Source organism: Tachyglossus aculeatus, chromosome 10 (genome assembly GCF_015852505.1).
Source record: "Tachyglossus aculeatus isolate mTacAcu1 chromosome 10, mTacAcu1.pri, whole genome shotgun sequence".
Lineage (NCBI taxonomy): Eukaryota > Metazoa > Chordata > Mammalia > Monotremata > Tachyglossidae > Tachyglossus > Tachyglossus aculeatus.
This window is the reverse complement of record NC_052075.1, coordinates 10233347-10258318: the sequence shown is the minus strand read 5'-3', so window position 1 is coordinate 10258318 and position 24972 is coordinate 10233347. Positions and strand designations below refer to the sequence as shown.

The 24972-nt window shown below is 43.4% G+C and overlaps 1 protein-coding gene across 1 annotated transcript in view; it reads left to right on the top strand.

Annotated features, from left to right (window-relative positions):
* Positions 1-5875, top strand: part of DHX15 (DEAH-box helicase 15) — a 47628-nt gene extending 41753 nt beyond the window's left edge. The window contains exons 12-14 of the mRNA XM_038753280.1: positions 2503-2693; positions 4183-4352; positions 5303-5875. Coding sequence (XP_038609208.1) covers positions 2503-2693; positions 4183-4352; positions 5303-5420 — 479 coding nt within the window. The 3' untranslated portion in view covers positions 5421-5875. The remainder of the gene's footprint in view (positions 1-2502; positions 2694-4182; positions 4353-5302) is intronic.
* The last annotated feature ends 19097 nt before the right edge of the window (positions 5876-24972 follow it).

The window sequence follows — 24972 nt, the reverse complement described above, 5'->3', positions numbered from 1 at the left end:
CTACCTCTGTCACTTTCTAGTCTTCCATTCCCACTGTCTTAGATCAGAAGATGCAACTGAAGTGAATATATCTTTCCCGAATCCTTTCCCAGGCACCCGTTGACCCCCACGTTCTGTTGAAGTTCTTTATTCTAGGTGCCGGGCCTTGCCATCATGCTGCCCTTCTTCTCTACCTCTTTTCACTGTGGTTTGGCACACCTGGACTTCATTATGTCCTTTCCCCAATCAATGACACTCTGAAACACATGATTCTCATTTGCTCATCAATCATCCAGTATTTGAGGAACTTCATTGCCCCTACTGCTGTGCCCAACCCCTCCTTAGGGCTTCCCCTTCTTTTGTTTGTCCCCCACCCCAAAATCTCTGCTACAGGCAGAGTTTGGTGTAAGTTCACACCATTTAAGAGAAGTCAAAACAGGTCATTCTAGTATCATTGTTATTAAGGAGTGCACCTTTTGCCTTTAAATGGTACAGGATTAATTCAGTGTTCATCCATTCCAGTCTCTGAAGACACAGTTTCAAAAACAAAATGCAATTTAATTTGTTATAATTTCCAGAGATTCCAACATTTCAGGTTTTGACAACTAAATGACTTGGTAATGGAAGTTGATCTTTATAGGAAATGTATGCTCCCCACCCCACGTTCACCTCAGGGGAAAGCACTCTGAAAAAAATGTAGATCATTGTAAGCCAAGAAATAAAGGTTGCGATTAATTAACAGAAATAATGATATGGATTTGACAATAGTACACAAAGGCATTATTTGGCATGGGGTGGGAAGGGGTAGTTGGCTGCATGCTGTTGACCACAACTCCTCCACAAACTGCATGGATGATTGGTGCTATATACCGGAAAAGCCCCAATAGAGCATATTTAGTTAATTCTTGTTTCTGTGTTGATATCAAGATGACATTATGTATCTTCCCATTTTCCTGGGTTTGCTTTTTCTGATCCGCATCACCAATACTGGGTTTGGAAGTCAGCCACTCAGAGAAGGGCAAGAGATTTTGGATGTGGCCAGAGATCAATCTCTAGACAATCTCCAACAGCCCACCCACCTCCGCAGCTAGGACCTATAACCAAAAGGTCTTTCCGTCTGGTTTTCTTTTATTGAGCCCCTGAGGGGCTAAATTAGGATCTAAGGAGCCAGCAAAAGGTTGCTATGTGATGGTACTGATGGGACTCTGGTTTCCTAGATTTTTCTCTCCTGGTAGTGCTTGCCCTCCAGCAATACAATTCAATTTCTTTCCTTTCTTCCCTTGCCTTGGAGGTGACTGTTTATCCTTTAACCTCCTTTATTCCCCCTCCCCATTTTTCTGGCCAGAAAGGTGTTTGGGCCTTTGTTCTTCTCTTTGCTCTTGGGGAGGAAGCTATGCTTAAGGAAAGCTGATTCCTGGAGTTTTATTAGGTGGGGTCTTGGTCCTGTGATTTTTGCCAAGCCTTCACCCTGCCCCTTGTCCCCATAACCCACAAAAAGCCACTGTTGCAATACAAATTCACAAAGGAACAGCATAGCAAACTGTTTCCTGAGCATCAACAGGCTTAAAAGCCCATGATTACATCTCTTAAATGATAGAGCATGTTCTACTAGGAGCTGATTTTTCTGTTGTGAGTGTTCCGGAGCTACAGGGGACACTAGGTGGACGGGATTAGCTGCAAGAAATGGGAAAGTCGAATGGGGAAAAGTCGGCCCCGTTTTTTTCTGGGGAGAAATGTAAAAATGACCGTGCTCATCTACATCTTCATGATGTTGATTTCTAGAAAGCCATCATTAACTGCTTTTTCAGTTGAGTACGGCAATAGGAAAATGTAAAAATCCCTCGCTGATTTTTGTTTGTGAGCATTCTTTGTATGTTACTGTGTATCATTGTAATGCGTTATTTGTTTTATCCAGCTCCAATTTTTCAAAAGTACTTTTAAATATTTTGTCGCTTCTCCTTTAGTGTCAGAGTCGAAAAAATAGAACATTTCAACTATTGAAACCTTGTATTATGGCTTGAAGTCTGCTTATTTGACTCATTGGCTCTGACCGGTTGTCACCTCTCTTGGGGCTCGCAGCAAAAAATAGCAAAATGGCCAAAGGCAGTGTTGTTATCCCTACTGTAAAAATAGCAGGGGTCCTTTCCTGAGCTTGCTGCAAGAGAAACAGAGAGGCCTATCCCCTCAACCCCGGCAGGAGCCCAGCCCAGTTTTTACACTTGGGTTCAGTACTCTGGTGTTCCCTGTTTGGCAGAGTGTGACCTCCGCAAATGGCAAGATGTTCTCATCCTTTGGTTCAAGCGACAGTATCGCAGGAAACAATTTCAGTAAGATACTTGGTGTTCCTTGCCACAAGGTTCTCTTCAGAGACTTTTCACATTTCATAGAAAAACATGATTTGGCTAGGTGGGTTTTATGGTTCATTTGGTTGACCAGTCACTTAGTCACAGTTTTATTTATTTCTTTTTAATTATGTAAAATATTCCTGTTTGGATGATTCATGGCCTTTTTTTAATGTTACAGATCATGAGTCGGTTCAGTGGTGTTATGACAACTTCATTAACTACAGGTCCCTGATGTCTGCAGACAATGTACGCCAGCAGCTGTCACGAATCATGGACAGATTTAATTTGCCTCGTAGAAGTACAGACTTCACAAGTCGAGACTATTATATTAATATAAGAAAAGCTTTGGTTACTGGGTATTTTATGCAGGTATGTTGATGATAAAGGCTCGGGTAATAAGTGGTCCTGTTGGTCATCTTTGCATTCTATAATTGACCTCTGAATTTCTCCAAAATTTAAAAGTACTTGAAACAAGGCTATGAAAATGACTCTTAAAAGGTGGTTTAGTCGGAAGTTCTCTAGGGAGCTGCTGTACCGGGGATTTTTATGTGTCTAAGAATGTGCAACCAATTAACCCCGTAAAGGTAACCCCGTAAAGTTGGCATTAGAAATCATGTGTCCTTGAATTTTAGTCTTAGTTTTATTAATGTACACTAATTTATACTACATGGCAGTTTTCTCCTCTGTTATATAACAATAGCTGGCATTTATTCCTTGAGAAAGTTAAAGTAAAATTTAACTCTTAGCATGTTTTGAAAAACAACAGCAGGAAGGCCACCTCCATTAATGATCAAATTTTTAATGGGTTGTTTCTCCATAGTGGTTAAAAAATGCATGGAGAAGATAAACCTTGATTTGTATAGGTATCATCTGTGAAAGGTAGAAGTTGAGTTTGGCTACTTTAATGCTGTTAAATTGGGCGAGTCACGCAAAGTCTCTGATCTTTGTTTTTTTGTGCACTGCCAGGTAATGGGGCAAAAGTGATTGAATTTATAGGCTGGGGCAGCACTATTTGCCTATTGTGGGCTTCTGAGAATGGGTGGTATGGAATTTTACTATTGGACAGGCAGGGCAGGAGATGTTCATTTAGGAATTTACTTCTTGAGGGGTGAACCAAAACCAGAAGGTGAGCAACCTCTGACTACCCTCCATCTGCGGCACCATAACCCTCCTAGGCTAAAAATCCACAGGTTCCATTTCAAGAAGCGGTTTTTCAGAAGTAAACCCAACGTTTCCCCACAGGTCCGTTTCTGTAAAGCTTTATATGCAGGTGGAAACTTAACCCAAGTCTCAGAAATTCATTTCTCGATGAATTGTGTTCATGAGTGCTTTGTGCATGGGCTCTCTGAAGAAGAAACCAAACAGTGGTATTTATTGAGTGCTTACTTTGGGCAGATCACTGTTCTTGGCGCTTGGGAGAGTACAATACAAGATAATTAGCAGATGTGTTCCCTGCCCATAATGACAAAGTAAATATTTCTTCTCCCCTATCCCTTTCAATAAATTAATGGAAGGCATTTGTGAAACAGTGGTACCAAGTCTCTGAATCAGCATTGTTGATGGAAAAGCGTATCCTCTTGTAGATTTTTATTAGGGAATTTATTTTTTACCCGTGCCAATAGCTCAGAGAAAGGTTCAGTTTTAGTACCGGGGTCAGATTTTCAATTTGGTTAAAGTTCTTATTTATTCTTAGATATGGTCCAGTCGATCTTTTTGTCTGTGCTAATTTTTACAACTACTGTGGCTGTTTTGTGTGCAGTCAACTGTGTGGTATTTTGTTCTGTAGGTAGCTTTTAAACTATTCAATTTGAATTTGGCATATTGAGAGGTACCCTAATTACTTCATTTTTACTTTCAGGTGGCGCATTTGGAACGAACAGGGCATTACTTAACCGTCAAGGACAACCAGGTGGTTCAGTTACATCCTTCTACCGTTCTTGACCATAAGCCCGAATGGGTGCTTTACAACGAATTTGTTCTTACAACAAAGAATTACATCCGTACATGCACAGACATTAAGCCAGAATGGTAAGCAGTCATGTTATGTTTTTATATGGTGAATATTTTGCCCAGCTTGGTACTAATTTGGTGGTCAGATGGTTTCTGCAAATTATCAACAATTTAGCCTTTGGCTTTTTTCATTGACTGCCTCATTTTGATTGAGAGGTATGTGGAGGGTAAAGGACAGGATGGCAGTGTCTGGTAAGATTTGTTAGAATGCAGTTTGGTGTTAGCCTGGAGAATGGAATTAGGAACCTAACCGAGAAACTCGTAACGTTCTGCGTTTGTAAATTCATGATGCTGTGGTTCAAGAAAAACTTTCCCTGTCTTCTGCACAAAATATAATCAGTGAGGATTGTTTTAGTTAGTTTTCCATCTTCGTGGCTTTTTGGTGCAAGAATCCATTCTAATTGGTGATGGAAATTACATCAGTTTGACCAAGAGCTGTTGGCGGGTCTGACGGGGCTTGTTAGGTGATGTCACTTTGTGCTAAATCCATTATCTATTGAGAGAGTATTTTCCCCACAGTCTGAGATGTTGCCGTTTTGAGCTTCCTGTTGGGAAAAACAGATATATTATAAAGCTTCCCAAGACACAATCAATTTGGGTGAAAAACCCAACAGGAACCGGTTAGGTGGGGAGTAACTTTATCCGCTCAACCATCTCGAGCCCCAAAGGGCATTTCAAGATGTTGCCGTGTGAAGCCCCGAGCCCAGGGAGCCCACAATGTGCTAGCGAAGAGACCAGAGTGTTTCTGTTTTTTTGTATCTTCCCGTCCGGTCTGAAAATCAAGTGAAACATAATAGGACATGCTTTGAGCACCCAAGCTACAGGATACTATATCAGACTATTTGTACTGAGTGTGAGTTTACCTTGTTGGTTTTACCCCATCAGACGACAGTTGGGGTCCCTTGAGCAGCTGCCCCCGAAACGCCCTAATCCTCACGTTAATGAGCATTCTTTTTTCTTGTGGGCAGGTTGGTGAAAATTGCCCCTCAATATTACGACATGAGCAATTTCCCTCAGTGTGAAGCTAAGAGGCAGTTGGACCGCATCATCGCCAAGCTTCAGTCCAAGGAATACTCACAGTACTGAATCTAATGCTGTGAACTGAAGCTATTCAGAGGACAGCTTTACAGGATGAATGAACTCAAAGTTCAAGTTGTGCTCTTCACATTGGTTCAATAATGGCCTTTATTTGAAAGCTTTTTAATTTTTCTTTACAGTAAATATTCCATTCTGATTTCATAAATTAAACATTTATGCCTCCCTTTTGTGTTGACACTGTAGCTCATACTGGAAAAGTCGATCAATGTTTTGCAGTTTATTGAAAGTAGTTCTATATATAACAATGTTATAAGCATTTCTTTAGAAATGGTTGAAAATGCTTCTAAAATGTGATTATCGACCATGGTATGCATGATCGTTGTAATTGTTGACATTCCTTTTAGAAGTTGTGAAATGTTACAACTTGTGCTTATGTAGACACAATCTTCGGTCTCAGTAAAGAGGCACTGACTTCAATAAAGTCTATTTATACTAAGTCTGGCCACCGTACTTTAGAATTTGTGTTGTCCTGCTCTGAGAATGGATGGATTCTCGTGGATTATTGAAATTGGGTGGACATTTTTCATTGCATAGCTAACATTATTCCAGGATTATCCAAAGTGGTTAATAAAAATTATTTTTGAAAGTACATCGTAGAACTTTGAATGCTGAGTAGGATGTGATTTCACTGGACAGTATCCAAATTAACACAGGGTTTTAATCTGAAATTGAACTCCATTGTGATACAATAGTGGTGCTGTGTCCATTTCTATCCAACCTTCATTGCTAATTTTAGCTCAGACTTGCATTACGTTTTTATAGATCACTTTTTTCCTGTACAGATATTCTAAACCCCATTCTCTTGGGAAATCCCTTCGTGGGAGTTATCGTTGTCCAGACCTTTTAAAAATTAAGCCTCAATTTTAGAGTATTGCATGGCCACTTGTCAGGCAAAGAGGAACAATTTGAATTCTGCGGTGGGGTGGGGGGGATATTTTTTGTGTGTGTGTGTGTGTGTGTGTGTGTGTGTGTGTTTCAATTCCTCAGAGCCTGACATCTCAAAGATTTGGTCATTTCACATAAGGAAAAGTCCGTAGCTTTTGGTATTAGATTTTTTTTTCCCCATAAAACCTTTGGTTGCTTTCCAGGAATTTTCTATTGCTAAAAAGTGAGTTCCTTATTTTCACTTAGGCTTATTATTATTTTTTTAATATTCATAATATGCACGCACATTTGCCAGTGCATAAATTATTCTCTGTGAATCCATTTTGGTCCCTTGAGGTATATAGTAACTCCTTAATGGCACTAGAGCTTCATTTAGTAGATTACTGCTCTTGGCGCTGAATGGTACTGAAAGAGTTAATGTGCCTAATCGACTCCCTGGGAGTAATTTATGCACTAAAAGAATCTGGCTAATGAGATTTCAAATACATTTAAAATTAGTAGAGAATTTATTCCATCGCCGCAGATTAGAGCTTTCCCCTGCTATAGTTGCTGTGTAGTTCATGTAAAATAAAAGCTAGGTATATTAGAAATGATTTAGTAACACCTGGGTCATTCTTAGCCTGTGAGAAAGGGCATTTGTCAAAGAAATAGACTTCTAAAAAAGATCGCAGTGGCTCTCTGCGCTACATATGTTCCGTTTTTAGTTCAATGTGCTTGTCCGAAGAGCCTTTTAAGGTGTCTCAACTTTTAATTAGGCCACTTAAATTTATAGATTTTTCATAATTTTATGCTATTATCTGATGAGAATAAAACGAAGATGGGTCTGGTTTTCTTGACCAAGAAGTTTAGGTTTCAATTGCTCGATTCAATGAAAACGTTAGGGCACAAAATTAATTTTAATAATTTATATTCATTTGGGGGAATATTTTAAAATGTGAAATTCCATCGCAATAAGTTTTGGTTCACGTGTAGGACTAGAAAAATAGTATGACGCGCCAGTCACCGGCCTAATCTAATAGCTGACCATGTAATGCAATAATTGCTTTTCAAAGTTATTTTGAGAGCTCTCTCCCCAGCCTCGTCTCAGTCCCGAGTAGAAGGAGGTAGTGAGAAAAAGAACAGAGGAGCCAAAGTAATGTGTATAAATTAGATCAAAAGCCCATTAAGATGAAAATCTGACCAGGACGGTGTCCAGTCCAGGGATGAATGAGACAGACTCAGCATGGCTCAGGCACCTGCGTAGGAAACCTGGGATGGAGGGTGAATCCGAGATGAAGGAATACCAGGATTTTGGGCGTGTGTCTCTGGGCCTCCTTGCAGATTCTTTGGCGGAGCTTGAATGCTGGTTAAGGAGGCAGCCAGTTAGGACCAGCAGATGCCCAGGTCTGCGTGGATAAAATTGGAATTCGCCCCTTTTGTCTGACTCTGAGGGTGATGTTTTGCTGCAAAAGGAAGAAATGAGAGGTTTACCTGCTTTAGACCCTCTTCTGGGCAGGAGATGCCAGGCGACTGCTACACCGTAAGAGCCGAGTACTGTCAGGCATTGCCAAGAGCGGTGATCCGAGCCAAACCTGTTTTCTGGTTAACAGCGGTGACTGGACAGCCACTTTCTGAGCTCCGTAGCAGTGAGTTAGCAGCTGGAATCGCCCTAGTTTGCGAAGGAAGAGAGAATAATAATAACGGTGGTATTTAAGCACTTACTAAGTGCTAAGCGCTGGGGTTGATACAAGCTAATTGGGTTGGACACAGTCCCTGTCCCACATAGGACTCACAATGTTAATCCCCATTTTACAGATGAGGTAACTGAGCCCCAGAGAAGGGAAGTAACTTGTCAGAGGTCACACAGCAGAAAAGTGGCAGAGTCGGATTAGAACCCACTTCCTTCTGACTCCAGACCTGTACTCTGTCCACTAGGCCACACTGCTTCCCGTGCAGGGAATGTAGCAAATTAGTGGACCTTAAGGTATTTTAGCGAGGTACAAGAGGTATAAAAATGCGATATTGGGTAGTATCCTCGGTACTGAGTTATTTTTTAAAATAAATTGGACTTTAAATGGTATCTAACTTCTGTTACAGACACTCTCAATTTAATGATTAGGCTGATGATTTGTATCAAAAACCAGAACCTCGACCTGTTTACTTTTCTCTTCCCACTCCGTAGCCTTTAGGAGAGGAAGCTAACAGTGCACTGGGCTGAACGTGCTCGATTAAGCCCCAATGGTCCCAGTTTCAGGACATTCATATATTTCCCCCAAATTATCTGGGTAAACCTTTTAAAATCTGGGATTATACCAGCCAAAACAAGATGTCTATTTGATCTTTTTATTTGGGATGCCATTTGCTTATTAGGGGGACATCAGTATTAAATTTGGCATCAGTAAAAATGGAAATACATTTTTTAGGCTTAAAAAGGGGAGAGAATCTCTTAGGTAACATTTTCAGGCATCCAAGAGCATCAGTTACCTATTGAAAATGGAAACATGAGAACTACAGAGATAAAGGAGACATTGGTAATTCTTTGAATGGATTTTTGATCCCAAGAAAGGCTTTCAAGACATTAGCCTAGAAATCACTGAGGTTTATCAAACTGGAAATTCTCACGACTTTTTCCCCCTTGCTATTGTTGCCATTTTGCATTAACTGGAATAGAGTTTTATGGTTTGATATTATATTTTTAAAAATTCCACAAAAGTGGAATAGCTTGCACCAGGGATAAAGTAAGGGATCAAATTTTTTTTATTTAAGAATATAAGCTATTGAATCCATCCATCCCATTTTTAAAAATAAACCAGAAAACAAGAGACCAGAGTTTGTCACTTTGTGTCTTGGAGTTGAATTTTCTATAGATGAATAAGGGATCGAGTTATTAATATGTCACCTTTATTTCCTTAAGAATGGTCAGAAGGAAATTAGGAAAACTTCCATAGTCATTTGCTGAGGAGAAACCCGGTGGCATTTTGTAGAACTCTGATTTCAGGGAAACCGTTTTTTTTAACACTTAAAGAGGAGTCTTGTTCCTTTAATTTATAGAAATTTTACCCAGAAGGATACTAATCGAGATAAAGACGTCGTCCTCGAGTCCTCCCAACTCATTATTATAATTTCAGCAGTATTTAATACCTCGTGGACGGGACCATTGGCCCCTCTACCCAGGTAGGCGAACTCCACCAAGGCCAGTGTTCCTCTTCTTCTGCTTAATTAGGCTTTTGAATTTTGCGGGGGTGGATGATGAAAGTACCTGGTGATGTGTGCCGGTTTTCCTCTGCATATGGTGATGCTGGGTATTTAAAATTGCCTTGGGAATATTTGTTTTTCGGATCTGTGTATTGCTGTGCAGGCAATCCTTAGTTCTGCTTATCGGTAGGACAGAATAAATCAGAATTTACTGAAAAGATGATATTGGAAACAGTGACTTGCAAACTCTATCAGCTTGCTTTAGCTGTTTCATGTGACGTGCGGCCTTTAAGGGAGGTTAGATTGGATTCGTTGCCGAAGTTTATTTTTCAGGCATTAATAGCATCTTTCCTCCGAAGAGTTCAAAGCCCTCTGTGGAGAACTCCAGCAGTACAAATCATTTTTAGCTAGGAAGCACTTTTGAACAGTGGGGAAGTAGCGAAGAGAAGGAGACAGAGAGGAGTGAGTGAGGGGAGGTCATAGAACAGAGGAAGGAGATGCAGAGAGTCAGTGGTATTCTCTGGTTATGTGGTCAACATAAAAGGTTGACAGACCCAGATGGGGCCGATAGGAGAGAATAAGTTCGCATATAACAACTGTTCCTTTTCCAAAATCATGTGGACTTGCCTTGCCCTGTTTTCTTGCTCCTTTAGAAATGGGAAGTCCTCTCCGACGAGCCTCCTTACCCTCTTGAAGCGCTGAGAACAGAAGGGTGTGTTGATGGCATTTCACTGCATTAGGATTCATTTTTTCTTAAAAGGAAATTGGCCATGCCGGGCAAATTATGGGGCAGTCTTCTGTCCAGTGCAAATCCGCTGTTGGCATTTATTCGATCGGGGTTTTTGCCCTGGTGGAAAATGCGGAGGTCAGACTTCTGTGTATTGTCCTGGAAGAGGGAAGGAGGGGCAGTGTCCTGCTCGCTTGAGACCCCCACTTCCAACAGAAGTGGGAACCCTGCAAGCTAAAACTCCCTTTGCTCCCAGGCAGCACCACCATCTTCCGACATCACCCGCAGTGATTGGGCTTTTCTGCTTGGGACTGCAAACGGAGGTTGTCCTCTAGACTGTAAACTTGCTGTGGGCAGGGAATGTGTCTGTTGTACTGTTGTGTTGTCCTCTCCGTAGTGCTTAGTATAGTGCTCTGCATGCAGTAAGCGCTCAGTAAATACGATTGCAGGGGCTCAGTCTCTCCACCCGACCCTGGAGATACTGAGCCTGGGGTTAAGCCCTGATGTGCCCCTACTCCAGGAAGCTCAACATTAGGCCGAGAATGAGGGGAGAGTAAAATGACTAGGGCAGGAGAGAGCCTGGGGGCAAAAGAAAGAAGAAACAGGAAGAGGAAAACAAGAAAGGTAGAAAGAGTGAAGTGAAAGTAGGGTGGGGTTGTGGCAGGTATAGGAGAAGTGCCTGGTGGGCACCAGGGCCCTTCTCCCCCTCTAAACGTAATGGTGCTCACTTATCACTTCTGAGTAGGTGAATGCAATGGGAAGGAGGAAAATGAAGGAGAATCCTAGAATCGGCAAAGCACCCAGGCAGTAGTAATAATAGTAATTATAGTAATAATAATCGGGGTATTTAAGTGCTTACTATGTTTCTGGGCACTGTTCTAAGCCCTGGGGTAGATGCGAAGTAATCGAGTTGGACATAGTCCCTGTCCCACTTAGGGCTCACAGTCTTATTTCTCCTTTTACAGGTGAGGTAACTGAGGCACAGAGACTCGGGCAAGATGTGATTTGCCCAAGGTCACACAGCAGACAAATGGCAGAGCTGGGATTAGAACCCAGGTCTTTCTGACTCCCAGACTCATGCTTTAATCCCACTAGGCCACACTGTTAAGTCAGTTGAGTGGCCAGGCTTCTTGTTTGTCGGAGGGGGACCTGACTACCCCTCTTACTCAGAGCATCGGTCTAGGAGAATAAGGTTTTGGCAAGCTGAGATGCAGCCAAACACGGGTTTTGCAATGCTGGGGAAATGGGATTTGGAAAGCCCACCCTCCCCTCATGGATCACATGAATGTCCTTCGCTGCTTGGCCACTTCTGAAGTTTCGCCAGTTGATTAAGCTGTGCTTCTTTCCGCAGTCGCCCTAATGCCAAGTATTGTCCTTTGGAAAAGATTAATGCGGATTAATGTTCTTAATGGTGAAAATGAACAAACTAGTGTCAGAAATGCGGTACTAAAGAGGAAAAATTCTGATATAACTTTGGTCAGAACATTTTTGAAAGAGTCTTCGTTTAAACCCAAGTAGTTTCTCATCGCAACCCAGTTTTGTGTGTCTAATTTTATAATAAACGTGGTACTTAAGTTACTCTGTGCCATGTACTTTACTAAGCTGTGCGGTAGATAAGAGGTCATTATGAGAATACATAAGCATAACCATACAGTATTGTCCTGTTTTTGAAAAAGAAAGTTACAAAGAGATCATCCTCATTCTCATTTTTGATGCAGTCCCTGCTGTGTGCTGAGCACAGTTACCTAGGCAGTTAGGAACGTAAAATGAAGAGTAAGAGAGGGGTCCGTACTTTTCAGAAACTTACAGTTTAGAGGGGGTGGATAAGTGAACATAAATTGCCCAACTCAAAAGTATAAGCATGGAAATGAGAAGCAGCTTGGCTCAGTGGAAAGAGCCCGGGCTTGGGAGCCAGAGGTGGTGGGTTCTAATGCCGGCTCCACCACTTGTCAGTTGTGTGACCTTGGGCAAGCCACTTAACTTCTCTGGGCCTCAGTTCCCTCATCTGTAAAATGGGGATGAAGACTGTGAGCCCCACATGGGACAACCTGATTACCTTGTATCCCCCAAGCGCTTAGAACAGTGCTTTGCATATAGTAAGTGCTTAACAAATACCATCATTATTATCATTATTATTATTATTGTTATCAATCAGTGGTATTTATTGAGCTCCTACTGGGTGGAGGAGCACTGTTCTAAGCCCTTGTGAGAGTTTGTAAATATGTTTCCTGCCCTCTATGAGCTTAGAGTCTACGTATCAGAAGTAAGCGATTCAGTAGAGGTTATGGGTAGGAAGCGTGGGCTTTGCTTCTGTGGCACGCTCCCAGGGTGGTGGTCTTTACTGCGTGGGCATCCAATAAATACCGTGTGTGTGTGTTTGGAAACGCCAATGTGGGACCTGCAGTCCCTGCCCAAATTGTGTGCAATAACTCTGTCACTTGTATTGTTATGTATCATGTTTGCAGTGTCTGCCACTGTTTCCTCTTACACCGCATCTGTTCGTCCTTCCGAAGCTTTTGCTTTAAGAGCCCACTCTTTTCTCGATGGTAGTGTGCGATGAGCTATCCTTGGCAATTGGCTTCCCATTTTCAGCTGGACTGCCGCATTGTCGGAGGTTTTGTTTTACCGTATCCTTAAAAATGTTCCCTTGCATTCAATTCCCCAGCTTCAGCTCTCCATCTAGCACTTGTTTGGGTACCCTGCTGCTGTTTAGTCCTGCCCCGTCCAGTGTAGCTGTGTTAAGATGAGCATAATTTCAATCCTAGAAGACTGACATTAAATTAATAGTCAATAGGCAAAAGACATAAATAGCTCCACCCTTGGTCGAAACTTTCAAAGTTTAAAATTGTTTGCTTTCCAAAAATACTGGAACCGTATGAGGACAGATGCTGCAGTGCCCCATATTTCCCCTTCCCTTGATTTCAAGACAATTTCCATTTTCTGTTTTGGGTACTGGCAGGCCAGATTTTCTACTGTTCCGCACTAATGCATTTGAGAGAAGCCCTTATTGGGGAGAAAATTCTTGAATCCAAGTGCCGGGGGTTAAAAGAGCAGCAGTGACAAGCAGTGAAATAGTGTTGTCATAACTTTTTGCTTCAGTCTGACACCACTGTAAGGGAAGTCGGTTTAATTGTCAACACAGTTAACCAGAATATTGCAAAAATTAGGTAAAACACACAATCTTCTTTATTTCCATGGTTTAGGATTTGATTTTGAAGTGACAAATTTTACATTTACGGGAAAGCATATATTAAAAAAGGGTCTGGCCGTGTTCATGCTCGTTTGCCCCAACAAACACACGCACCAAGTTTCATGTTAATGGGGAAAAATTGAAGCACCACAAGCCAATTAATGACAACCTTCTGACTGAGAGCTTGTCGTGTTGCATTGGTTTTCATTTCTCCAGGAAAAGCTTCCTTTCCCTTTTTGAATTCAGAAATTCTATTTTCTAGACATCACATTAATGCTCCCAGCTTCATTGCTCCGAGCAGCATAAACAATAAACACTTAAACCAGCAAGCATTTACCAGGCTACATGTAGTGGAAGGTTGCTGTTATGTGAGCTATTTTTTGCATGCTTTGTCAATTCAAATTTTCTACTAGGTTGAGAAACCACTTTGGCTTGCACTGGTGATGGGTTTTATCCTCTGACGATTCAACCTTTTCCATTTCTCAAAAGCGGCGAGTTCTAACCTCGGAAGCCTTGTAGCACTTGGAAACCATACACAACAGAAATAACCTGACTCTTTGGCCCTTAAAATGATACCCGGCAAGTTAGAGGTTGGGGAGGAGTGGGACAGATGAGAGGGGATAGACATTTCATGACCCCCCCACTTCAGAATGACAGTATTGACAGTATTTTCCAAGGGGTTTTTTTTCGGTTGTTGTTGATGGGCAACGGCTGTATGAGGGCAAGTATATGTGAAATTTGAAAATAAGAATTCTATGCCATGAAAGAACTTTAGATAAAACAAAGTCAGAGTGGTGATATTTTTGATGTTCTGGGGCTAATGATTTCAGTGATTTACTAGCTGATGTAATTTTCCTTATGAAAGTCATTTTAAAAAGCACTGCTACTGTAGAAAGACTTGAAATAATCATTGATTGGGATCAGAAAATAAAGATCAAAAGATTTAAAGCCTGGTCCTTAATCCCCCAAAAGGCTATGCCTGCTTGTGTTTGAAACTGTGGTTTGATTTCATTTTCATGTCGTTTATAAATAGTCTGCAACACTTCTTAAGAGTTCATTTAGAGAACAGAGCTGAGCATTCTCTCAAACGTTCAAAAGATGATTATCTTGACCTTACCAGGTTTCCAACCCTTAAACCCCATTGTCGGATTTATGATGTAAATCACATCACTTCTAATCAAATTTACATAGCTGTACCATCATGAAATATTGATTTCTGGGTCAGAGGTTGTCAAATACCATGAGGATCTGTGCTAGAAGTATATGACATAAAGACTGGGTCTGCATAAGGCAAGATGTATTTTTGGACCTCTTTTGAGGGACAGGGTGAAATTTCCTTTTCTCACTTGAATCAGCGAGAGAGGTGTAGAGGGATGGCTTGGGTCAGGGCATCAGAAGTCTTGGATTCTAGTACTGGCCAGTAGCGTGCTGTGTTTCCTCAGGAAAGCCACTCAACCTCTCTGGGCTTCAGTTTCCACAGTTGTAAAATTTACCTGCCCCCGTGCCCCCTTCCTCCCTATCTCCCAGGGATCTGGGGGGCTAAAGTGGGTGAATAATGCGAAGGTGCTTTGGAAAAATGAAACACATTGCTGCTGCTGCTGCTGATTGTATTCGTTTAGCACTTACTATGTGCCAAGCACTGTTCTAAGCTCTGGGGTAGATACAAGGTAATCAGGTTGTCCCACATGGGGTTCACAGTCTTAATGCTCATTTTACAGAAGAGGTAACTGAGGCACAGAGAAGTTAAGTGGCTTGTCCAAGGTCACACAGCAGACAAGTGGCGGAGCCGGAATTAGAACGCACGTCCTCTGACCCCCAAGGCCTTGCTCTTTCCAGTTTACTACTTGTTATGGTTGCAAGCCAACAACCAGCGTTGCCCCAGACAGGCAACAGCTAATGTTTCTGGGTTCCCACATAAGCACTCCCAATTGTGGCAAACCATTAGTACTCCCGGTGTGAGCTTGTGTATCTGCCTGGCATGTGGAATTGGGGGAGGCAGCATGGGCAGTGGGAGTCAGACCTGCTCCCTAGACTCAGCTCACTTGCTCTGTGTCCTTGCACAAGTCACTTAACCTCTCTGGGCCTAAGTCTCTTCACTTGTAAAATACTATCGCCCTGCTTCGGACTGAGCGTTCCACATCGGAGAGGGAATGTGTCCATTCGGAGTAACTTGCATCCACCCCGGGTCTTTACATTGCGTTCTGCATAGTGCTCAATAAATGGAATGGATGGGAATAATATTTATTTTATGTTGTTAGTATGTTTGGTTTTGTTCTCTGTCTCCCCCTTTTAGACTGTGAGCCCACTGCTGGGTAGGGACTGTCTCTATATGTTACCAACTTGTACTTCCCAAGCGCTTAGTACAGTGCTCTGCACACAGTAAGCGCTCAATAAATACGATTGATGATGATGATGATGATGAATAATAATAAGGGCATTTTTTAAGTGCTTACTATGTGCAAAGCACTGTTCTAAGCGCTGGGGAGGTTACAAGGTGATCAGGCTGTCCCACGGGGGCTCACAGTCTTAATCCCCATTTTACAGATGAAGTAACTGAGGCCCGGAGAAGTGAAGTGACTTGCCCAAAGTCACACAGCTGACAGTTGGCAGAGTCGGGATAGGAAGCAAGTCACAGCTTCCTAGACTAGGGCCCTAATCCCTATATTGTTCTGCATGGTATTAGATCAATCATTCAGCTCTTCAGTCCTTTGGGGACAAGTGATGGATCTCCTGCCGTGAGCAGTGGGTGAGTCTTGATCCTGAGATGTCACCCCGAGAACCTGTGCAGAGGAATTGATTATAGTGCTAGTGGCTTGCTCGACGCCACTCGTACTGTTGTCTCGACCAGTCATGCTCTTGCTGCAATAAGCGCGGAGAAGGGTGGGAATGCGGCCCTTTGCGCAGCACGTTTGCAGTCTTCGCCTGTGTGAGCCAGCTGCAGGTGAGATCAGGACCTTGGAACGAGCAGGGTTGGAAGGCACACGCACCGCTTCAGTGAAGGAGAAATGCGATAGGCAGAAGTCGGTTTTCAAGCACGACGCAACCACTGCTGACCTTCTTTTGAGTCGTCTTTGGGACTCCCGCCTTGACCTCCAAGTGCACCTCAGAATCCACTGGAAGTGAGAGAACCAGGGTTTGTCTGTTGTTTTCTGTGGGAGTCTCCATCATCGTGGGGCTGCTGCTCTGAGGCATCTCGCAGGAATCCCCTGAATCCAGGCAGCTTAGTGGCAGGGTCAACAGGGGCATTCTAGGAATACCCAGCCTTCCTGCACACAGTGAATGCTTAGTAAATGCCTCTGATTGATTCCTGCCTATTGGACGGACGCTTTGGTCAATCGGGAAGCTTGTGTGAGCCCTGTGCCCACATCTGTGATGGAAACACTGCGACAAAATTTACTACTTGACAGTTCCCCTTGTCTGGTCGGAAAGAAGAGTCTTCGTAAACAGATGCCCTGTTTAGAAATTAGAAGGAAATTCGGATTAGCTGCCCCTAGCCAATATTTGGTTCCTTAAGAAGAGCGAGTTTTCATTTTTTCAGTCACTTTTTCAGAGTTTGAAAATCAAATCCACACGGTCTCGGTGAAGTGCAGTGAAAGCGGCTCAGAGGTTGGTTTCCCTTGAATGGTTCATTTTTGAGTGAGTTCCTGCATGGTTTGAGGTGTTTATCTCTATTTCTAAATGTCATCTTTTCAGTTATTCTCCGTATTGAGTCTGGCATTCTTTTTAATAGCTCTCCTTGGTACAGAAGAGAGAAGCCCTCCTGTGCGCGCCCAGCCTGTGCCCCCGACCCTCTCTGGCTGGGTTCCTCCTGTGGTTGGCAGGCTTCTCTACTTCCTCGTGCTGCTTTACTTGACATGAGGGGAAACTAAAGGAGGGGTGGCCCTCATGGCATTGGCAGTGCAGGCCCAGGAAGCTCCCAGCTCTACCCTCTTCTGGGACTGCACCCCAAGACCAGGCAGGGGCAGATTCAGATTGAGAACGGGGATACCATCTTGGAGGTTACAGTGCATTACAAATGAGCCCAGTTTTCCTTCACCCTGCAAAGGAAAGGCAGAAGGGGCAATCGAAATCACAAGAAGCAGCATGGCCTAGAGGAAAGGGCCCAGGCTTCTGAGTCGAGGTACCTGTAATAATAATAATAGCATTTATTAAGCGCTTACTATGTGCAAAGCGCTATTCTAAGCACTGGGGAGGTTACAAGGTGATCAGGTTGTCCCACGTGGGACTCACACTCAATCCTCATTTTACAGATGGGGTAAATGAGGCACAGAGAAGTTAAATGACTTGCCCAAAGTCACACAGCTGACAGTTGGCAGAGTCGGGATTTGAACCCATGACCTCTGACTCCAAAGCCCATGCTCTTTCCACTGAGCCACGCTGCTTCCCCGCTGTCAGGTGCTTTCAAGCCATCTGATCTATTAGTACTGAAGCAGGCCCAGATCTGCTCCTTCGTTAAAAACCTCTGCTGCCGTGAACGCCTCCTTAACATTTACGTTACTGGAAAGCTGTAGTCTTACCCCAGTGTTCTCTTGACAAATTGCTTTTCATCGAAGAAAAAGCCTTTAACGTCCTTTTTTTTTTTTTTCCTGGCTCCATTTCTGGGTGCAGCTCGTACTTCTTTTGTCCAGGGATTTTTCAAGAAGCTCCCCGCTCTGCTTACCAGGAACTGTGGACTGGAAGGTGGGAGAGAAGTTCCTGAATCATATCCTGAATCTCTGGCCTCCCCCCTCCTTCTGACTTTTGGACTGTATGCCACGAGGAGTCGGAAACTCTGCTCTATTAACCACAGTGCCCTGTCCCTGCTATTGCACGTTTCATCTTTGCCTTCTATATTGTTCTCGTGCTTTCATTGCTTCATCTTTCCTTATGTGCCTGTAGCCAGACCTCTCTCCCCTCTTTTTTCAGCGCTTAGAACAGTGCTTGGCACATAGTAAGTGCTTAATAAATGCCATCATCATTATTATTTTATTCTTAGCGAAACTGTCAGCTCGTTTTGGACTTGTCGTGTGTCTACCAATTCTGTTGCATTATCCTCTTTCAAGTGTTTAGTACAGTGCTCTACATACAGTAAGCACTCAAGAAATACCATTGATTCATGGTGAGCCTGTGGGACCGTATTGAACTTTCTCCTGTGTATTTTTTCCCGGTACTTAGTATAGTATTCTGCACAAAATAAATGCTTAATAAATGACATTACTAGGTATGCATTCTCAAGCAATCAAAAGGAGAAATTGGGAGTCTACCACATACTGTGTGGTAGAGTACAGTAGAACGAGTAGCTATGAACCCTACACTCGAGGAGTTTTCGATCTAGACGAGGCGACAGGCATTAAGAGATTAAAGAAAGGAGGAAGTATTAGAGTATATAAGAATGTACAAAAGGACCACGGGGGTTATGAGTACTTAGCGGGTGCGGAAGAACTGAAGCAATATCCATTCAGTCTGAAAAATGGCAAGTTCCGCTTCATTTCTTTGGATCTATTAGCATATCTGTGCCTCAGTTTCCACATCTATTGGGAAGCAGGGTGGCTCAGTGGAAAGAGCACGGGCTTGGGAGTCAGAAGTCATGGGTTCTAATCCCGGCTCTGCCACTTGTTGGCTGTGTGACTTTGGGCAAGTCACTTAACTACTCTGTGCCTCAGTTACCTCATCTGGAAAATGGGGATTAAGATTGTGAACCCCATGTGGGACACCTTGTATCCCCCCCTCAACGCTTAGAACAGTGCTTTGCACATAGTAAGCACTTAGTAAGCACTTATTGTTATTATAATTATAATTATCTATAATATGTATAGGAGGGAGCCCTTGTGAGACAGGGACTGTATCTGATTGCATTGTACAGTGTTTGGTAGCACTTAAATACCACAAGTATTATTATTATTGTTGTTACACTACAACTGATTAGGCTCAGACTCATCAGACCAATAAATTCTCTAGGATTCTCCTGATAATTATCTATAATATTTAGATTATTATTATCTATAATATGGGGATTAAATATCTGTTTTCCCTCCTTAAGCCTTGAGTGGAGCAGGGGCTTTGTCCAACCTGATTATCCTGTATCTAGCCCAGCATTTAATACAGTACTGGGCATATAACAGGTGCTTAACAATTATTATTATTATTATGGTTATGGTTATTATTCCATGCCTCTCTTCCCAAAGCCAGTGTCTCTGCCCATCTTGCCTTCAGGAAATAGTGTTTCCTGCCCCTTTAGAAGAGACCATTAAGCACGTTGACTGTCCTCACTAATCACAGATCTGCCTGCCACTGGTTATGCATTCATTCAATCGTATTTATTGAGCGCTTGCGTGTGCAGAGCACTGTACTAAGCGCTTGGGAAGTAGAAGACGGCAACATATAGAGACAGTCCCTACCCAACAGTGGGCTCACAGTCTAGAAACCTGTTGCACTTGTCTTTCTGGAAGACAGGGTTGTACCTATCGTTCTTTCTTTACGGTTTATACAATCAGGCATTGTTACAGAGCTCAGAGCACTTTGGGAGAGAAGTCGGTGACTCGGGGAGCAGCAATCATTGCAAAATTCGGTCTGACTCCTTAATGTCCCTAGGGGATGACTGAATGATGAAACTTAAAAGAGCCAATTTTAAAAGTATGAAGAAACAGGTTAATCGGCTGAAGGACAGAAACTAAAAAACACAGCAAAATGCATGAAAATCAAGCTGGAGGGGATTTAAGGAGAACGGTATTAGTGACACATGATTTGTAGGCTCGTGAGCTGAAAATTAAAAACAAAAAAGAGGAGGGAGTCTAGAGGCTGTGGAAGGAGACGAAGCATAGAGGTTCATTAGGGCTTCTTTTTAAAGTGCTAAATGTGAATATCCTGCTTTCTCAGCCTCAACGGGTTTGCCAACATAAACCAGGATAAGCAGAGGTGGATCAGAAAGTAAGGCGTTGAGGGGATGAATAATTTCCCCAAATATCAGATAAATATTAAATAATTAAATACTTTAAAAGCTAAAAGGATTCTTGTGTGCCCAAGGCTCTTAAAATTCATGAAAAATATGCTGTATTGAGTTGAGTGGAGCAGTGAGGAAGAGTTACGGAGACCATCCATCTGGATCAAGGCTAGCGATAAAGATGGCAGGGAAACACCTCCCAAACTCCTTCCACAGGGAATCACGGAGACCTCAGGAGAGGAGGGGATGCCGTCTGACAGTACCGAGGATGAGGTGATAAAACTGCAACCAGGAAGTCGCTCACCTGGACGGCATTCAGGCTCAGGAGAATCCTGGAGAATTTATTGGTCCGATGAGTCTGAGCCTAATCAGTTGTAGTGTAACAACAATAATAATAATACTTGTGGTATTTAAGTGCTACCAAACGCTGTACAATGCAATCAGATACAGTCCCTGTCTCACAAGGGCTCCCTCCTCCCCGTCCCCCCAGCCTTACCTCCTTCCCCTCCCCACAGCACCTGTATATATGTTTCTACAGATTTATTACTCTATTCATCTTACTTGTACATATTTACTATTAATGATGTACACCTGGCTTTATTTCTATTTATTCTGATGACTTGACACCGGTCCACGTGTTTTGTTTTGTTATCTGCCTCCCCCTTCTAGAATGTGAGCCTGTTGTTGGGTAGGGACCGTCTCTGTATGTTGCCAACTTGTACGTCCCAAGCGCTTAGTACAGTGCTCTGCACACAGTAAGCGCTCAATAAATACGACTGAATGAATGAATGAAAGGGCTCACTATCCAAGAGGGAGAAGCAACGGGTGTTTAATTTTCATTTTACAGATGAGGAAACTAAGGTCCAGATATGTTGTGACTTGTCCGATGTCCCAAGCAAGCGGTGGAGACGGGAATAGAACCCAGGTCTCCTTCCTCTCAGGCCTGGGCTCTCTCCACCAGGCCATGCTGCTTTTCCTCTTGGCTCCCAATTCAAGTTACCTATTTGTGGGAACCAGGCTGGCTTGACATACCCATGCAGAGACATACAAGAAAGAGAACTGCAGCGAGAACTGGAGTGTCTAGATGCTCCTCTTGCTTCGAAAGAAGGGGAACCTGAGCTCTAGGAATGGGATGCTACAGCGCGACAGACCTGGGGATGATGCGAGGCCCGGGAGCTTCCCCTCGGAGTGATTTTGTTTTTGACGGGAAGCTCCATCATCATCATCATCATCATTTTCTCAAGTGCCTAGTTCCATGTTCTGTACACGGTATGCAGGAGGCTGCTTTGAGGACCTCTCACCCCACCCCCATGCCTCCCCCCGCCAAGGCACTCATGAGGGCAAACTGTTCAGGGCCTTTTAATAAATTAATAGTGCTTTGTTGAGCATTTACAGTGTGCAGAACACTGTACTGAGCTCTTGGGAGAGTGCGATAGGCACATCAACAAATCAACCCATCAACAGAAACAGGCTGGTGGTTTCCCAGTCTTGGGGTTCTCTGGTCTGGTCCAGAACCTGTGAGGTTCCCATCATCCCTGCCCCATAGCCCAGGAAAAATGACAGAAATCCCCCAGGATTGGAGCTGCGTTCTGCTGAGGGGGGCCGGGTAGAAAGAAGAGCTGCCGTCTTGACTCTTCCTGCAGACTCCAAGGGGCAAAACGGGCACTCTACGACTGCCCATCCCACCTCCAAATCTGTGAGGGCAGAGCTGAGGGTGCCAAACTGCAGGGCTGAGTCCTTGGGGGTGATTGCACCCTTTGTTGCCATGGGAGTCAGCGCCTGTGGTCTGGACCTTTTAGAATAATAATAATGATTATAGTGGGATTTGTTAAGTGCTTATGACGTGCCAGGCACTGTACCAAGCACTTGGGTAGATAAAAGGTAATTGGGTTGGACAGAGTCCGTGTTCCACATTGGGCTCACAGTCTTAATCCCCATTTTACAGATGTGGTAACCGAGGCACAGAGAAGTAAAATGACTTCCCCAAGGTCACACAGCAGAAACATGACAGCTAGGATTAGAACCCAGGTCCCTCTGACTCCCAGTCCTGTGCTCTATCCATTAGGCTACACTGCTTCTCCTTTGGCAGAATAATGATAATAATAATAATGATGGTATTTATTAAGCACTTACTATGTGCAAAGCACTGTTCTAGCGCTGGGGAGCTTACAAGGTGATCAGGTTGTCCCACGGGGGGGGGCTCACAGTCTTAATCCCCATTTTCCAGATGAGGTAACTGAGGCCCAGAGATGTGAAGTGACTTGCCCCAAGTCACGCAGCTGACACTTGGCGGAGCCGGGATTAGAACCCATGACCTCTGACTCCCAAGCCTGTGCTCTTTCCACTGAGCCACGCTGCTTAGACTGTAGACTAATGACAAGGGAGCTGGATTTGTGCCTGGTGTGCTGTCACGCTGAATCCCATCAACTCGAATTTCCAGTTTGTGGCTTGCCTGGACCCCTCGGTTCACTTTCCGCTCCCTGACTTTTGACCCTCTCCTTGCCTAATGTTTCCCTATGAGAGGATTGGCAGGGAAGTCAAATGAACGGAAACTTAAAGCAACTTTTTGTGAGCAGCACTAGCCAAAGGCCGAAGGCCCAGGGGAGAGGGAAGAGGTTTCCGAAGCAGGAGGGAATGGAGGAGAGGGGAACTCACAGCCCAGATGAAAGTTTGGGGATCATCGATCATCTGCAAATTTCACTTGTCCTTGCTCATCTTAAATACCTGATGATAAAGTTATTGATTATAAACCAATTGGTATTTTCATGAGAAATATCCTGAAAATTGAATTGTACTCTCCAAGGGCTTAGTCCAGTGCTCTGCACACAGTAAGCACTCTATAAATACGATTGAATGAATGAATGAAAAAAAATAGACTGTGCCATGGTAGGTCTTCTGATACACTTAATATAATTTTGGGGACCTGGTTTTAAAGTATAGCTAAAATGAGCCACGGTTGAATGTCACCAGGACATAATAGTGATAGTAGTAGCAGTGGTATTTGTTGAGAGCTTTCTAGGCACCAAGTACTGGGATAGGTACAATGCTATCAGAATCAACGCATTCCCCGCCCAAATGGGGCTCACAATCTAAATAGGAGGGAGAACTCAAAACAGAGAAATGGAAAGACCTTCTCTGATATATTCAGAGAGTTATTTCACCTCTCTCTGTTTTATTGTACAAGATCCATAGGTTTCTTTGTCAAAAGGCATTTAAATATACAAAGGTGGGTAAGAAAGAGCGTATTTAGTGAAATTTCTTTTGTGGTTTTGTTCTTGTTCCTTGCTGCTGCAGTTGCTTGCTGAGTTGAAAATTGTGAAAAAAAAAGCTGGTGTACCATCCAGGCTTTTAATAGGGATGTATAAGTAAACAAAATGAGCCAGAAGGATGCTTTAGAGTTGAAGTCGATTGGCTAATGGAGGCAGAACCAGAAAAGGGACCTTTTCTCCCTAAACCCTCATTGCACAACTGACTGGAATAAATGTAATACGTCCGGTGCTGGCTTTTTGCCAGTATCTGTGAAATAACCTTCGTCTGGGGCTGGATCAGGGCAGGGGACTAGAAAGAAATGGTGGGTATCAAGGGGGAAACTAGAGTGACCAGTCTTTTGGTTGTATACTGGACAGTACAGATTTCAGTTGGTCTCTCCCTTGTCCAGCTGGGCATGGCACTGCATGCTTTTCAGTCTACTATTTTTATTTTGCGAAAAATAATGACAATAATGGAATTAAGTGTTTATTATGTACCAAGTCCAGGAATCAATATAAGATAATCAGATCAGAAACCAGTCTTACACGGGGCTCATAGTTTGAAGAAGGGATAACAGGTCTCTTATCCCCATTTTTACTGATGAAGAATTGAGGTACAGAAAAGTGAAGTGACTTCCCCAAGGCCACACAGCAGACGAAGAGCAGAACCAGGATTAGAACACAGGTTTTCTGATTCCAGTTCCGTGCTGTTTCTACTAAGCCCAACACCTTGCCCACAACCTCCTCCTGACCTGGAACTCCCTCCCCGTTCATAAACGTCGGACCACCACTCTTCCCTATCTTCAAGGCTTTACTAAAATCACATCTCCTCTACGAGGCTTTCCCTGATTCAGCCCTCATTTCCCTTACTCCCTCTCCCTTCCGCATCACTCTTGTACTTGGATCTGTACCCTGTAAGCATTTGAAATTCACCTCAGCCTCCACCCCATAGCACCTGTGTACATATCCATAATTTATTTTAGTGTCTGCTTACACTTCTAGACTATAACTTCTCTGTGGGCAGGGAAAGGGGCTATCGACTCTGTCGTACTGTATGCTCCCAAGAGCAGAGTACAGTGCTCTGCACATAGAAGGCACTCAATAAATACCATTGATTGAGAAGCTATCCCACCTCTCATCTTGGCTCCTGCTTCCAAATTCCCCAGCTCAGCCCTGGCATCTGTGTTTTCAAGGACCCGGGAGGAGAACGCAAGTGGCTCTGAAGCCATAAAGAGAGGTAGGGAATCCCTTGGAGAAACGTTCTAGGATCAGGCATGTCAAAATGACATGTATGATATCATTGCGTTATCCTGCATGCTTGGCATGACAGGATGGTCCACGCACCCCTTGTCTGGAATCCGTGACGGGAATCAGCAGCCACCTTCACGGTGAGCGTG